The sequence below is a fragment of the Pleuronectes platessa genome, chromosome 12 (assembly GCF_947347685.1).
Source record: "Pleuronectes platessa chromosome 12, fPlePla1.1, whole genome shotgun sequence".
NCBI lineage: Eukaryota > Metazoa > Chordata > Actinopteri > Pleuronectiformes > Pleuronectidae > Pleuronectes > Pleuronectes platessa.
This window is the reverse complement of record NC_070637.1, coordinates 5,423,003-5,438,093: the sequence shown is the minus strand read 5'-3', so window position 1 is coordinate 5,438,093 and position 15,091 is coordinate 5,423,003. Positions and strand designations below refer to the sequence as shown.

Below are 15,091 nucleotides of genomic sequence, written 5' to 3'. Positions count from 1 at the left end.
TTGGCTTAGTGATTGAACCTCTGTCTTCTACCGAGTTTTTTGCTCCTTACTTGTTGCTGCTTATTTACCCCGTGCTCCTTTTTCTGTCATGGAACCAGTTGCGCAGCGTTCACCCACTTGTTCACCTTCATCTGCTCCGGCCTCAGCCTGCCAGCACCTTTTGGAACTCCACTGCCTGCCACCATCCCACAGCTCCACCTATTGAGCAATACATATTTTTGTTTTACAACCATCAATCAGCTGTGTTTGTGTTCTGCACTTTGGGTCCGTAAGAAACAGATTCTAACAGAGTTCTACTGGGAGAGGGCAGAGGCCCGACAGGCAAACAAGCCTCAGAAAGTCAAGGTATACGGCCACAGAATGAAATATAAGATAGTTGGATTGAAAACCCTCTTTTCTTATGACCCGTAAACACATATATAGTCATATGTGGTCTTTGTGATCTGATCACAAGTGTCCAATTATTTCCAATATATACTAACAGTATGGACGAAATGTTTGATTCTGTGGGCAGAGGAAATATAAACCCCAGCTTGTCATATCTTTACCAGCTATGTGAATATGCCCAAAACATTTTCATTCAAGATTTATGATTCAAGATTCAAGATTTTTATTGTCAAATGCACAACAATAACATTAAGCATGTAGATTCAGTCACATTATTCACCACAGTTCAGCTGTAAATGCATTCCATATAAAAGTCATGTGCCATCCTCTCGTCATAGTGACAGGAAGTTATATGAATGGTTTCTCTAGGACACTGATGGGAAGTAAAGTGAGGACTGCATAAAGCTGGTGTCCTTGGTCAACAACTACAAAAACAAAATTTATTGTCAAGAAAAGAGACATTTACTACTAGCTATCGCTAGTGGTTTAATTCTGCCTGACCGCATAGCACAAAAAAAAACATTAGTCCACGCCCACTCACTGTGTGGACCTCACTTCGAGAATAAATCGTACTGAGACCGGTCAATCTGCTCCCATTTAACTGCTTTACTTCAGCCATTTAAGGAGCCAGTGAGGCCCATAGCTGAAAGGGCTGCAACTAGGGTGGCTGTGGCTGAGGGGTAGAGTGGTCGTCCTCCAACCTGAAGGTCGGCGGTTCGATCCCCAGTCTGACCCATCTGCATGCCGAAGTGTCCTTGGGCAAGATGCTGAACCCTGAATGGCCCCCCATAGAATAACAAAGTGCTGCGAAGAGATGAATTGTATGAATGAATGGGTGAATGTAAAATTGTACTGTAAAGTGCTTTGAGTGGTCATCAAAGACTAGAAAAGTGCTAATAAATACAAAAACCAAACCAACCAACTATACTCATAGAAGCTGGAGTTAAAATACGTCTGAACTACTATCATTCTATTCTACATAGGCTGTGCCCTTTAAGGCTGTTGCTAGTGGTTTAAAGGGGAAGCAGGATGTAGTCTGCGCCTCACTGTGTCCGTCCAGTAACTGGTGTTAATGGTGGCTCCACTCTGGGAAGCACAATGATCTGATCTGTCAGAACGCTTGATGATGCCAGGGAGCTCGCTGACCAGGTCTCCTATGGTGGAAGCAGAGATGAGGCCTCCTGAGTGTGTAGACAGGGCACAACTTTGAGTCTCCAATTAAACTAACCTGGAGGTCTTTGGACTGTGGGAGGAAGCCGGAAGTAGGAACCTTCTTGCTGTATGGTGACAGCGCTAACCACCGTGCCGCACTTTCAACCACTCCTTTATGCAACATGTGATCATGACTTAACCGTATAAATGTAATACACAACCAACACATAAGGTATAATACAGAACACGTAAAGATTCAGGGCAAAGCACAGAGTGTCATAGAAGACCCTTCATTAGAGTAAGAAGACGATATGTAAGCCTACACTTCACAAATGAACTCTGCTATTTTTTTAATGCACTCATACCAGGTCTCATGCTGTGTGCTGTCTACTTTAAAATATGATTCAAAAATCCTAATATGAACTAGTTCATGTGTTTATCAACATCACAGTACAGCAGGAATCAATCACATAGAGGAAAACAAGTGTTAATGTGAGACAGTTCAAGTTTCACTTATCACAGTTCCTGACTTTGACTGATGCTACAACTTAAGCAACCGGCTGTCGACTCTCTTGGTCCCTTTACTCTCAGCACCAAGAATTGTACTGAAACAGCACCATCTAGTGGTTTAGAGCCTTACACATCAGTGCACCTCCACACGCAGACTTCATGGGTAAATGAAGCACGAGACACACAATGTCCAGGGATTAAAGGAATTTATTGTCACGGTCAGTGTTTTGCTAAAAGAAAGCTTCAGCATTAACACTCATCTGATCAGCAGCACTTCACAAATACTGGCTCAGTTCCAAACTGAGCAGAGATGGTGTCAGTGTTTCACCTCACACTACTACTACAGAACAATTAACTGTTCTCTGTGAAATACAAAGTGTGGCAGTAACTTCAATACGTAAAATTAGATGAATATTTGCACCAATTATCACCAAAGTTTCAAAGCAGTAATACTTTCCCTTCATGTAAAATACGATCAACTGAGAAATACCCAAAAAGCAGACTTTCTGTTTCTGTTCATTATATAAACCCCAATTCTAATTCTTACATGTTTGATATGAAATTACTTTCTATGTGAAAATGTAGATACTGTGCAAAATCAATAATGCTACTCAATCATACCGTTAAATTTAAACAGAACATTTTAACCAAAGATGCAAAAAGAGGTGAGGGTCTAGAGATAACACCGATTTCTCTGCATCAAACATTCAATAGAAATAACAAGTGCTCTCACCACTCACTTTACATTTATCCATACATGAGGTACGTGGAGTGTAGCTATAATCAATACTAAAATTGGTTGTTAACAGTAAACATAAACTCATTTCATCCAGATTATATTTCTATTGTTTACATTAAAATTATTTCTTTTATCAATAAACGCAACAATTAAGAAAATGATCAAACCCACATGTGTTGCATTTGCTGTCACTGTGGAGTGTCAATGCTCTGTGTGAAGTGTTCCCCGGTGTACAGGCCATAGTGCAGGGTGTCTTTCTGAGCTGCAGCCCAAGCCATTTGCAGGCTGGAGAAGTTGGCAGCCCAGTGGCCCTGGGGGTCCACAGTCACCACCCCGCCTAGACCACCCACTCTGCTCTTCATGTAGGCCAGGCCCAAGTCACAAGCGGCCTCCACTGACTGACCTGAGAACAGAGAGAAGAAGTGAGGTGGTTACACCAGGATGAAATTGGTGGGTCAAGGTTTCAGTGATATCTCGTACCAACCATCGAATCATGTTCATCATTGCGTACAGGTGTGTGTGACTCTTAGTCTGATCAGTAACTACATATTTAAATGGATAACAAGTGATGCAAAGTCATTTAGCTCCCCCCTGTGGCTGGCTGCAGTATAGGTCATAAAGCCTGCTGGGACGTTAACAGATTTGACATGGACCAGGCTAAAAAAATTCAATTACACGTTACACGTTTTTTTTTCAAGATTGCTTCTGTAATTTTAAGCAGTTAAGTTTGGTTTTATTTAGTTTATGCTTTTGGGAATTGGGTGAGGTGTCATGATTGACAGCTGAGATTGAATTGAGATTGGTTGGGTGAGTGTATGGATAATTCTGCAGCTTGTGTGGCAGCTTGTTTGTGCGTGTGCTCATCACCTTGTTCCATGTGGAACAGGATGAGTCTTGCCAGAGTAACTTTCATGATGGCTTCTCCGTGGCCCGTAGGTGACACTGCTCCCGACTGGTTGTCAGCATAACCCCCAGAGCCTAAGAAAGACAAAACATCACGTTCATGTTATTTCACCAGTGAATGTTCATCCAACATCCGGATGTTTATTTAACGGAGTGGGAAAATCAAGTCAGAGGAGATATGTAAGAACTGTACATTTGTGAATGCTGCAAAAAAAAAAAAAAATAGTTAAAGCAGTTTGTTGCAGCATAAATGTGCTATAAATCCAACAGTGACATACAGTGTTAACATCTCTGTTAGCATTTTGGGAATCTGTTTAACTGATTAATGTAGGTCCTATATCCACTCTTTCATTAGCAGCTCTGTTTTGGTCTCCACCAACTGAACAATGCTGTATATCTGGCTCTTGTATTGCTAAATACTCAACTTTTTTTTACCAGCTAGCTCACCAGGTTGTGTACAAAGAGGTTATCTGAATATTTATATAAATAATTTATCTTATCTTATCTTATCTTATCAAAGATGAGGTTGTCTTTACCTAAACAGTAAAGATTAGATTAGGTGTATGAATCATAATGTGTATGAATCAAAAAAAGATGAAGAATATATTTTCTATCGAGATTCCAGTCTGCAGAAGCAGCCGTTGACTTTAAAATGTTTGTTTGTATGTTTGTGTCTTGTATGAAAATGACGACTCCTTCCATATGATGTTTCAACATGTTATTGAACAGTTTTGACCAGAGAGGCTTCATTAGTCACTGCAGACGTGAGTTTCAGAGCGAGGCTGTACTCCGTCCACTGACTCATGACAGTTCATTGACTGATTTAACAGATTGCAGGGGCCGAACATGGCCAAAATCCACTTGCTGCTGTTTACTGAACTTAAGAATGAACAACCCTAGGATATTTCAGACCCTGTCCCACCGATGGAAACTCGTTCAAATCAAATGCAACATTTCATCTGACATGATGAATATAAACTGGTCAGTATTACACTGGTTGTATTGTATTGCACAGTGCAATGTGTCAGCACAGTTTATAGTCTGTTGTTAGAGAAGACAAAAGTCAGTCATTTATTAACCAGGTGCACTTTGTTTGCTGACTAACTGCACATTAAAAACTTGGGCTGATCATAGGTCAACTGACGGCTGAAGACAGGGCTCTGCCTGTCTCTCCAAACATGTATCATTAAATGGTCTAAACCAGAGGTCTTCAACAGGGGGTCCGCGACCCCTAGGGGGTCCGCGGAGGTACTGCAGGGGGGTCGCGAAATGTTTTGTAGATTAAACAATTTTTTTTAATTTTTATAATTTTGATTTATTTTGTAACAATTTTTTTTCACAAATTTAAATGTCTGTAAATACACATTAACATGCATCCAACACATTGTGAGGCTGATATGAACTTCTGCCAGACAACCTCCATCCGTCCAAGCTTAGATAAGTTGTGTGCTACCCATCAGGGTCCGACATTTCACTAATGTGGCAGTATGTGTGCCATCCACAGATGGCTTGAGGATTCACTGTCTCTTCTACTTGTATGTTTAAATTAAAAACATGAATCTGTGAATTACTTTAATAGCTCAGTGTTGTATGCAAGATGTATGTTTATAAATGGCAGTGGCATGGCCATCCTGTACCTAGCACATGTTTAAATTAAAACATGAATATATGAGCCCGTGTAATATTTGAATAGCTTAGTATTGAATGCACAATAACAGGGTAGCTATGTTTATATATGGCACTAGGCCCAGTTTAATTTAAAACACAATTTTATACAATATATATAGTAGGTCACCGCTCCAGCTTTCCACCAGTTAAGGGGTCCTTGGCCTGAAAAACGTTGAAGACCCCTGGTCTAAACTACCAAACTCAGTGTGTGCAGTCTGACCTATGCAGGCTGTGTCGCCCACCCGTCCCTCCATCTTGTTCAGCATTCCACCGGTGGAGGTTGCACAGGCTACGTTTCCCTCGCTATCCACTGCCACAGCTCCGACTGTGCCCATCTTCCCCCTACACAAAGAATTTTCAAGGAAGAGGAAACAACATTTGAATTACTTCATGTGAATCTCATGAACACTGAAGGTCCTATTCAGACCAATACTAGGACCAGTCCGGGCAGATTTCGTCATAAGTGGACAGCTTTAAGTTAGTCTGTTCACATGTGGAATTAAAAAGCATCCTGAATGTGTCTCCTGTGAACATTTGTGACCTGAGTAGAAGGTCCTTCGTGTGGCCAAGGTTGCATTTGTGTTCATACAGCAAAAAAAGGGGGGCACATACATCCTAAACCACCTTCTAAATGTCCACAAACTGAACTGAATGAAAAAGCATCTTAGCTGAATAGTCTTATGCTAACGTCCTGTGACACAAAGTGCAAAAGGTCGGTCCGAAATCCACCGCAAAAGTGAAATGTTTTCATTGTACATGGAGGAAAATTATACAGCGCAAAAATACCCGAGGGAGGAAGTTTCACAAGACTTTGGAGATCACAGAGGTTCCCGTACGAATGAATACACTTCCGGTTGACTCACATTCTGACGGAGATCTTTGAGAAAACGGAGTGGGAGTTTTCGCATCTACGGACAAGCTGAGGATGTATTTGGGTGCGTGGACACATTTATTAGCGCTGACCCCTTGTGATCATGAAACTCAGGATGGATGTTAACACAAGGTCTGAAGGGGGTGAAAAATGTATATACTAAGTTTCTTACAGGAACCTGGTTGCTTCATGTGATTGCTGTCTCAGCAAAAGGATGCTGGAGAGATTGAGAAGCTCTTTGGAAAAATAAAGTTTTACCTCATGATTCTTTGTCACCTCTCCGTCTCTCGTATCTGACTTCTCCCGGGTTTGCCTTTCACACTGGCACAACGCGGACATTATGTGTTTTTTTGTTTAAGCCTCTCACTCGGACATTTGCGTTCACACATAGAGCCCCTGCAGAGAAAGTCCGGAGGTTCTCTGGAGTTCAGTTGATGTCTGAAAGCAGCTTATTAGGCCTGATTGAGGGAGCTAAGGAGCCGCCTTAGCCAAATGGAAAGCATCCATACAGCCACTTAAACCTCTTGGTCGCTGGGGGGGCTGGAGCCGATCCCAGCTGGCAATGGGAATTAGGCACCTTGACTTGTCGCCCATCAATCACAGGGCTGACACGTGAATTCACACTCACACCTATTGACAATTTAGAGTCACCAATTAACTTGCCTGTCAGTGGACTATGGGAAAAAAGCCGATAACAGGAAACACACTGTGCCACCCCCCAAATGGAAAGAACCATATGACTGTTTCGGACGAGCAGATAAAAAATGCATCAACAGCAGGAGTGTTTTAAAAAGTGTCTCTGAATGTTTTGATTTGTGACATGTTTTTTATGGAGGACCATACATGACTTAAGTAAAAATAAATAAATAAATAAATGTATAAATAAATACAGAAATAAATAAATAAATAAATAAAAAAGGAAATAAATTAATTAATACAGAAAAAAAAAAAAAAATATGTTAATACCTAAATAAATGTCAAAATAAATGTCTTAAATATATTTGCACATTTATTTATTCCCTGATACATTTCCTTTTCATTTGCAGTGTCCTTATGCTAATGAGAAAGGCGGGCCTAACCGCAGTCTCATGCAGGATTGGTCACAGGAGTGTAATGATCCAGCCCTACTACTTCTGCCTCTCAATGCTGACTGGTGTCCAGTAGCTGTTTGTAGCGTTGAGCCAGTTCACACTTAAAATGAACTAGTTCAAGTTCAGAGGGTTAGTTAAGGTTATTTTTTATTGGGATGATTTAGCTGTCAGTAGTCCTGACTGTGAGCGTCACGTCTTGTGTTGTACTGAGCACAAGGTGCGAGCCGAGAGGAGAAGGAAACAGAAACTCCAGCTCGTTACAAACCACCTGCAGCTTCTGCTCTGATCATGAAGCCGCTGATCTCTGAGCAGATGTGACCAGATAAACTCTGTGTTTCCACTGTTCTACAAAGTCACTAACTGTCTGTTTCATGGTGAAGAGCTCAAGTCTCAGTCACTGCCCGTGTCTCTGAGCGAGTGTGTGACGGAGCGCAGGGGCTGTGTGTGTCTAGCTCAGTTGACCAATCCTGCTCGAGACTGAGGTTAGGCCCGCCTTTCTCATTAGCATAAGGACACTGAAATGTGGAAATAAATAAATGTGGAAATAAATAAAAGTTGGAATAAAAGTGGAAATAAATAAATAAATGTGGAAATAAGTTTAAGACATTGATTTATTTAATTCTGCATTTATTTCCACATTTATTTATTTATTTCCACATTTATTCCAACTTTTATTTTTCGATTTCAGTGTCCTTATGCTAATGAGAAAGGCGGGCCTAACCTCAGTCTCGAGCAGGATTGGTCAACTGAGCTACACACACACAGCCGCTGCGCTGCTCCACGCACTCGCTCAGAGACACGGGCAGTGACTGAGACTTGAGCTCTTCACCGTGAAACAGCCAGTTAGTGACTTTGTAGAACAGTGGAAACAGTGAAAACACAGAGTTTCTCTGGTCACATCTGCTCAGAGATCAGCGGCTTCATGATCAGAGCAGAAGCTGCAGGTGGTTTGTAACGAGCTGGAGTTTCTGTTTCCTCCTTCTCCTCTCGGCTCGCTCCTTGTGCTCAGTACAACACGAGACGTGACGCTCACAGTCAGGACTACTGACAGCTAAATCATCCCAATAAAAAATAACCTTAACTAACCCTCTGAACTTGAACTAGTTCATTTAAAGTGTGAACTGGCTCAACGCTGCAAACAGCTACTGGACACCAGTCAGCATTGAGAGGCAGAAGTAGTAGGGCTGGATCATTACACTCCTGTGAACAATCCTGCATGAGACTGCGGTTAGGCCCGCTTTTCTCATTAGCATAAGGACACTGCAAATGAAAAGGAAATGTATCAGGGAATAAATAAATGTGCAAATATATTTAAGACATTTATTTTGACATTTCTCTTGGTATTAACATATTTATTTATTTATTTATTTCTGTATTTATTTATTTATTTCCATTTTTATTTATTCATTTATTTATTTATTTCTGTATTTATTTATACATTTATTTCTGTATTTATTTTTACTTAAGTCATGTATGGTCCTCCATAGTTTTTGTCCTGTGGAGAAACTATGGTCAGAATGAACACAAGTTGTACATTTAGTAGTTCCAGCTGTGAGGACTCACAGCTCTGTGTACTTCCATTCTTAAAGATTTTACCATGACTGAAACGTGTGCTAATAACTTCAAAGTCATGGCATGCCTCACATTTGGCACTCCACAGGGTTGGCATCGGGGGCCAAGTTCTTTTTCCAGCGCATACGGGAGTACTCTGTGATGAGGGACTCCGGGGGGACCTCAGGGATACCCATGGCCCAGGCGAACTGATTGGCGCCCTCTGCTGTCAGACATGCGTGGCTGGTCTGAAACAGAGAACAAAGTGCACATTTATAAAAATCTTCACCTAACTATTACAAAGCCTCTTTGCATGTGAAAACCAGAGCGACTGTTCGACTACACAGCAGCTATAAGTAGTGTTCTACATTCATATTTTGTATAGATTAGATGCAGCATGTGCACACACCTTGTCCATGACCAGCCGTGCTAGCTGAACAGGGTTGGCTATGTTCCGTACAGCAGAGACTGCACCACTTCCCAGCGTTTTCCCATCCATCACAATAGCGTCCATCTCCACCTCCCCTTTGACGTTCAGCACTGAGCCACAGCCTGAAAGATGATTTAAGAAACTCTTTGATGATGTCTTGCCACTTGGAAGTAAAGATTTACTTCCAAAGATACGGTTTGTAGGATTAAGGGGGACCTATTTGCAGAATTGAAACTTAATATTCATCGTTTTATATTTTCATGAGTAAACAATCACCTGAAACTACAAACCATTGTGTTTTCAATACCTCAGAACGAACCCTCTCTATTTGCATTGGAAGCGTGGAGCCTGTCATGTTGCACTGCCATGTTTATTTAAATGTAGCCCAAAATGGACAAACCACATGTTTTAAGTTACCTGGGTACACCCATAGCATATGCAATACTAGATATCGCTAAAATCTACACATTGAACCTTTAAAGGTCCAGACTGCAGAAGTACAGACTAACAAAATACCATTTGAGTTTTATGACAACTGAAGACTCCCACAGGTTTTGGAAGGGGAGGGTGAGGTGAGGGGGTATTCAACTGCAACATACAACTTCACCACTAGATTTCTCTAAATCCTACACGCTGAACCTTTAAATCCCAAAAATTGAATATGATACCTAAAGAACTTAGATTTTAAAGTTGTTGTAATTGTGCATATACAAAGATTTATTGACAGACAAAACCAAACATGACACATTCACCACATTAAAGAAAGCAGCACATTATCTACACTCACAACTACAGCTTACACCGTGACTATTACAGGTGAGCTGGGAACCCATGGTTTGAGATCAACACAGATTTTTTTTTAGCTTTGCTAGCACAATAACACTTCTTGGTCGTTCATTGTTAAAAATAAATAGATCCGGACTTTTTCTTACAGCATTTTTGGACTTGTCATACGTCTGAGTTTGAGTAGTTTGTTCTAAAAGTAATTGAATCTGTTAAACAGGTCAACGTGTCTGCTGGTGATTTCATCTTGTGTTGCGTTTTTACATTACCTGCATTGAAGGAGGGATTATTCTCCATTTGGGACACAGCCTGCACCACTGCATCCATGCTGCTGCCCCCTCCCCGGAGGATGGCATACCCCGCTCGGGCTGCTGAGCACACCCCCGAAGTGGACGCCTCAGACCGCTCCTTTGGGATTTGACCCGCCCCTCCATGGACCACCACCACAGGCAACATGTCAATCACCTGACAAGGAAGTGAGGAAGGACAGAAGATGGAGGAGCTAGCGTTTTACAAATGTATAACTTCCTGCACTATTTTTCAAAATAAAGAGGTCAAATAAAGCGTCGTATATTTTTTGGGGTTGAAAGTTGTCTGAAAATAGTACATACAAATCAAAAGTTAATTTCTGTTTCATTGTTTGGACTATAGGATAAAGCATCTTGCTTTTGTTTCCCTGGTGGCTTGAATGTACTATGATTAAAGAAGGTCATCAGAGACAACAGCTTAGAATATGAATATTATCATGTAACATATAAATCCTATATCATATAAATAACATATAAATTGGATCATCGGCCTGTGACCTTCAGCACTCACTGGATCGGCTGGCGGCCGAGTGTGAAGCGGCTGGGATGAGGATCAGCACCGCTAAATCTGAGGCCATGACTCTTAGCAGGAAACCGATGGATTGCTTACTCCGGGTAGGAAATGAGTCCTTAGCCCAAGTGAAGGAGTTCAAGTACCTCGGGGTCTTGTTCGCGAGTGAGGGTACTATGGAGCGTGAGATTGGCCGGAGAATCGGAGCAGCGGGGGCGGTATTGCGTTCGCTTTACCGCACCGTTGTAACGAAAAGAGAGCTGAGCCGCAAGGCAAAGCTCTCGATCTACCGGTCGATCTTCGTTCCTATCCTCACCTATGGTCATGAGGGCTGGGTGATGACCGAAAGGACGAGATCGCAGGTACAAGCGGCCGAGATGAGTTTTCTCAGAAAGGTGGCTGGCGTCTCCCTTAGGGATAGGGTGAGAAGCTCAGCCATCCGTGAGGAACTCGGATTAGAGCCGCTGCTCCTTTACTTAGAAAGGAGTCAGCTGAGGTGGTTCGGGCATCTGGTAAGGATGCCCACTGGGTGCCTTCCTTGGGAGGTTTTTCAGGCACGTCCAGTGGGGAGGAGACCTCGGGGAAGACCCAGGACTAGGTGGAGAGATTATATCTCAACACTGGCCTGGGAACGCCTCGGGATCCCCCCGTCAGAGTTGGTCAATGTGGCCCGGGAAAGGGAAGTCTGGGGCCCCCTGCTTGAGCTGCTCCCCCCGCGACCCGACCCCGGATAAGCGGACGAAAATGAGATGAGATGAGATATAAATCCCTAAAGGCTCTCAGCTCTTCTGCTATGTCGTGTCTGAAAATTAAAATTTAGCCAACTTTCCATTTAATTTTCTCAACATTAGATTTCATATCCTTGTTAATGTCTTACATATCAGCTATTTATTCAGATTTAGACAACTTTATTGATCCCAAGGAGCGCAACTGATTGGCAGCTCCTTGGGGCAAAGGTCAACAAACAAACAGAGGTCAGTGAAGTAGGCATCGTTTCTGTTGTTTTTCACGTTTGAAGAATCAGTCCCTAGTTACTTCAATTGTATTGGATTTGGCTGCAACGCTGTTAACTACTGAAACTCCAACAGTGTTTTGTGGACTCTAGACTTCACCCACCACTCCGTCTGCATAGTGGTGAGTAGAAAATTAGGTGGAGGTAAACTGTCGCTTTAAGGAGGTCAAATAAATACCAATAAATATACTTTTATTACACTTATTATGTCTCCTCTGAGATATCTCCATTATTTCTGCTGGTGTTGTTAGAAAACATCTACAGGATTACAGAAGGGTATAATATGTTGATCTAATGTGTAAACAGATATCAGAATAAATCGCATAAATCAAATTTAGGCAAACAATCTCCCAGATGACCTGAAGTCACCCGATTTATATCTTGGCTTGGACTCGTGTTATCTTCACCGGTGAGGAAGACACGGTGGTGTTTTCTGAACCTTAAACAGTTTGACAATTCAAACCAGTTCAAACATGACTGGCCCCAGTACTCACCCTGCAAACAGTCCTGTCCGACAACAGGTTAACGGGACTCGAGCACGTGAAGCTCTGTGTTGTTTATCAACGAGTCTGAGCCCGGAAGCAGCGAGTGGTAAAGTCTCTCCAGTTACGAGTTTATAAGGCTACAGGGCATTTCTACATTTCCGGGATGTGACGTTATCAAAATAAAACACGCTGACGTTTCATTTAGCCTCCATTTAGATTGAATCTGACACTAACCATTAAAAACCAATGAGAATTAATGAGTGAACGGCTTTGTGTTGTAAAGTATCCTCTAAAATGGACACTCCGAAAATACACGCACAATATTTATATTTAATCTGATTATAAATATATTCATCACAGTTTTTTACGTCTTTATTTCCTTTTGTTGAACATTCGTGTATATATATTGTGAGTTGAGATTAAAAAGTAAAGCTTCTGCTAAGCTAAAGCTCTGCATACATGCTTGTGAAGAGATTGTGCAAAGCTGATGTTGTTGTATTTATTATTTTATTATTATTAGTTGTAATAATTGTAGTACTAGAATGTATTAGTAGTTGTTGTTGTGGAAGTAGAAGTGATAGTAAGCTAGTAGTAACAAGATACCGCTCTTTCTCTGCCATCAAGAGAAATCTCCTTATAAAAGAATCAGAGCTGTTGAACGTATCAAGCAAGTGTATGGTGCATTTCAGAGTTGTTATTCAAAATATTGTCGGTTAGGGTGTGTTAAGGGATGACGATGTATTTATAAAATTAGGTATTGAAATCAGACCACAGTAACCATACAAGATATGATCGCTGGCTGAGAGGCAACAAAAGCAGTTACACTTGAAACTTCTCTCTTCTGATTGAAGCCCAGAAGCTTTGAAGCGCTTCATTTCCACACCAGGTGTACCTCAATAAGGATAGGAGCTGTGCAGAGCTACAGAGGAGACAAGAGAGGGACAGGGATGAAGAGCATCAGGGACATACAGCGGGAACAATGATGATGATGAGTCACCACAATACACTTGCAGTTCAGTAGATTTGAGTAGGTCTGCTGCCCAGTGAGTGAGCTGATGGCCATCCGGCTAAAATACAAAGTCAGGTCTAGTTATGTTTGGTCAAACTGTCTGACCGGGACTCAGCTGGTTTACAGTGTTGAGTTTGGGTACTTGAGGGTTCCAAGAGATGTATAGTCTAATTTTATAGCATCTAAAGCTGTGTGAAAGTCATACAATGCAATTCCGACTGCACATTGTATTATTTTAAGAAGAAATATTGTGTGTGTGTGTGTGTACTTGTATATCTGTGAAGAGCATTTTGAGCATAGATCCTACAGAGTAGAGATATTTTTGGGAAGTGAGGATATTTCGGCCTGTCCTCACTTTTTCAAAGGCTTGTTTAAGGAGTTAAGAATTGGTTTTAGGGTAATGGTTATTATTATATTTAGGTTAAGGTTAGGCAATTAGTTGTCATGGTTAAGGTTAGGGTAAGCGGCTGGCAAATGCATTATGCCATTGAATGTCCTCACTGAGACAGAAGTACAAGAATGTGTGTGTGTGTGTGGGGGGGGGGGGGGGGGGGGGGGGAAACTGTTTGAAGGATGGATATAAGCAAGAAGGACTGAAGGAAGGAAGCAATGGAGGGAGGGAGGGAGGACAAAAAAGGGGGATGCGCGTCATTGCAACACGCAATGAGTGGTGGGAGGGAGGAGGAGGAGATTGCACACACTCTTACAGTGAAGGGTTTCATACATAGAAAATGGTTCTGTATGATTGCATGCATTATTAAGTTATCCAAGTTAGTCATCCAGTGGGAATGAGTTTATTTTTTATGGTTTATTTGTTTAGCTTGATGATGTGTTTAAAAAGTTTAAATGTGTTTGATACTCTTGCAGGCTGTGCATCTTTTATTACTTAATTTATTCAAAAATATGTTTCTACCTTTTGTTCTACTTTTGCTCCATAATAGTTGGAGTGTATAACAAATATCGTGTTTATTAGTTTTCCTTCTTATATTTAAAATAACTCAGAAGTAACTCTTGTAGATCACTGTAGGACCAGTGTGAAACTGAATAATTGCATATGTATTTCAAATACAATTTATATTCATTTACCAGTTATTGTTAATAACGATGTAAATATATATTAAATAGCAGACAACAATTACAAATCCTGTAAATTTAACCCACAAAAGTTCTGTAATTAAATGTAAATCTATCTATCTATCTATCTATCTATCTATCTATCTATCTATCTATCTATTGGGATTATCATTTAGCTATAAAACTTCTATCACTTAGCTAATTAGCTAATTAAAATGGTCTATGTCTGGGATGACCCACAATGCACCTTTGAGAAACACATTATTTCCTGCGTGTGCTATAGGCTGCATGGCGTGAGCGCGCATCTAAAAGGCGAGTGGAGCCCCCCATTCTCAAATGAGGGCTGCGCGCTCCCGCCGCAGGAGAAGTGAGCGCGCTTGAGGGGCTGCGGTCCCATTGACGGTTCCGTCTCCCTGACAGCGGCAGCATCAGCAGCAGCAGCAGCAGCATCCGCGGCGGCGCTGCACAACAAGAAGTCTCCGCCTCGCCCCGCAGCATCACGGACAAGCCCACCGGACCGAGCGGAGCCCCGAGCCGCCATTAGGGACCCTCCTCCGCTCTCTGCCTGGCCGAGGACAGCAAGCGAGATCCCCCTCCCGTTTGCCAT

The 15,091-nt window shown here is 41.8% G+C and overlaps 1 protein-coding gene across 1 annotated transcript; it reads right to left on the bottom strand.

Annotated features, from left to right (window-relative positions):
* Positions 1–2,238: 2,238 nt before the first annotated feature.
* On the bottom strand, positions 2,239–12,548 carry asrgl1 (asparaginase and isoaspartyl peptidase 1). The gene is made up of 7 exons (XM_053436835.1): positions 12,411–12,548; positions 10,355–10,550; positions 9,282–9,424; positions 8,966–9,120; positions 5,580–5,701; positions 3,656–3,766; positions 2,239–3,191 (listed from the first exon to the last, which is right to left on the bottom strand). Exons 2-7 carry the CDS (start codon positions 10,539–10,541, stop codon positions 2,977–2,979), a joined length of 933 nt encoding a protein of 310 aa, XP_053292810.1. The 5' UTR covers positions 10,542–10,550; positions 12,411–12,548; the 3' UTR covers positions 2,239–2,976.
* Between the last annotated feature and the right edge of the window lie 2,543 nt (positions 12,549–15,091).

What these genes read in the sequence shown, in the direction of transcription:
- asrgl1 (XM_053436835.1), bottom strand. Translation starts at nt 10,541, where the DNA reads ATGTTGCCTGTGGTGGTGGTCCATGGAGGGGCGGGTCAAATCCCAAAG. An exon ending in AACCCTGTGGAGTGCCAAAT is followed by an intron (nt 5,702 to 8,965) that starts GTGAGGCATGCC and finishes TTCTTTGTGTAG; the next exon opens with GGGGAAGATGGGCACAGTCG. An exon ending in CCTGTTCCACATGGAACAAG is followed by an intron (nt 3,192 to 3,655) that starts GTGATGAGCACA and finishes CTCTGTTCTCAG; the next exon opens with GTCAGTCAGTGGAGGCCGCT.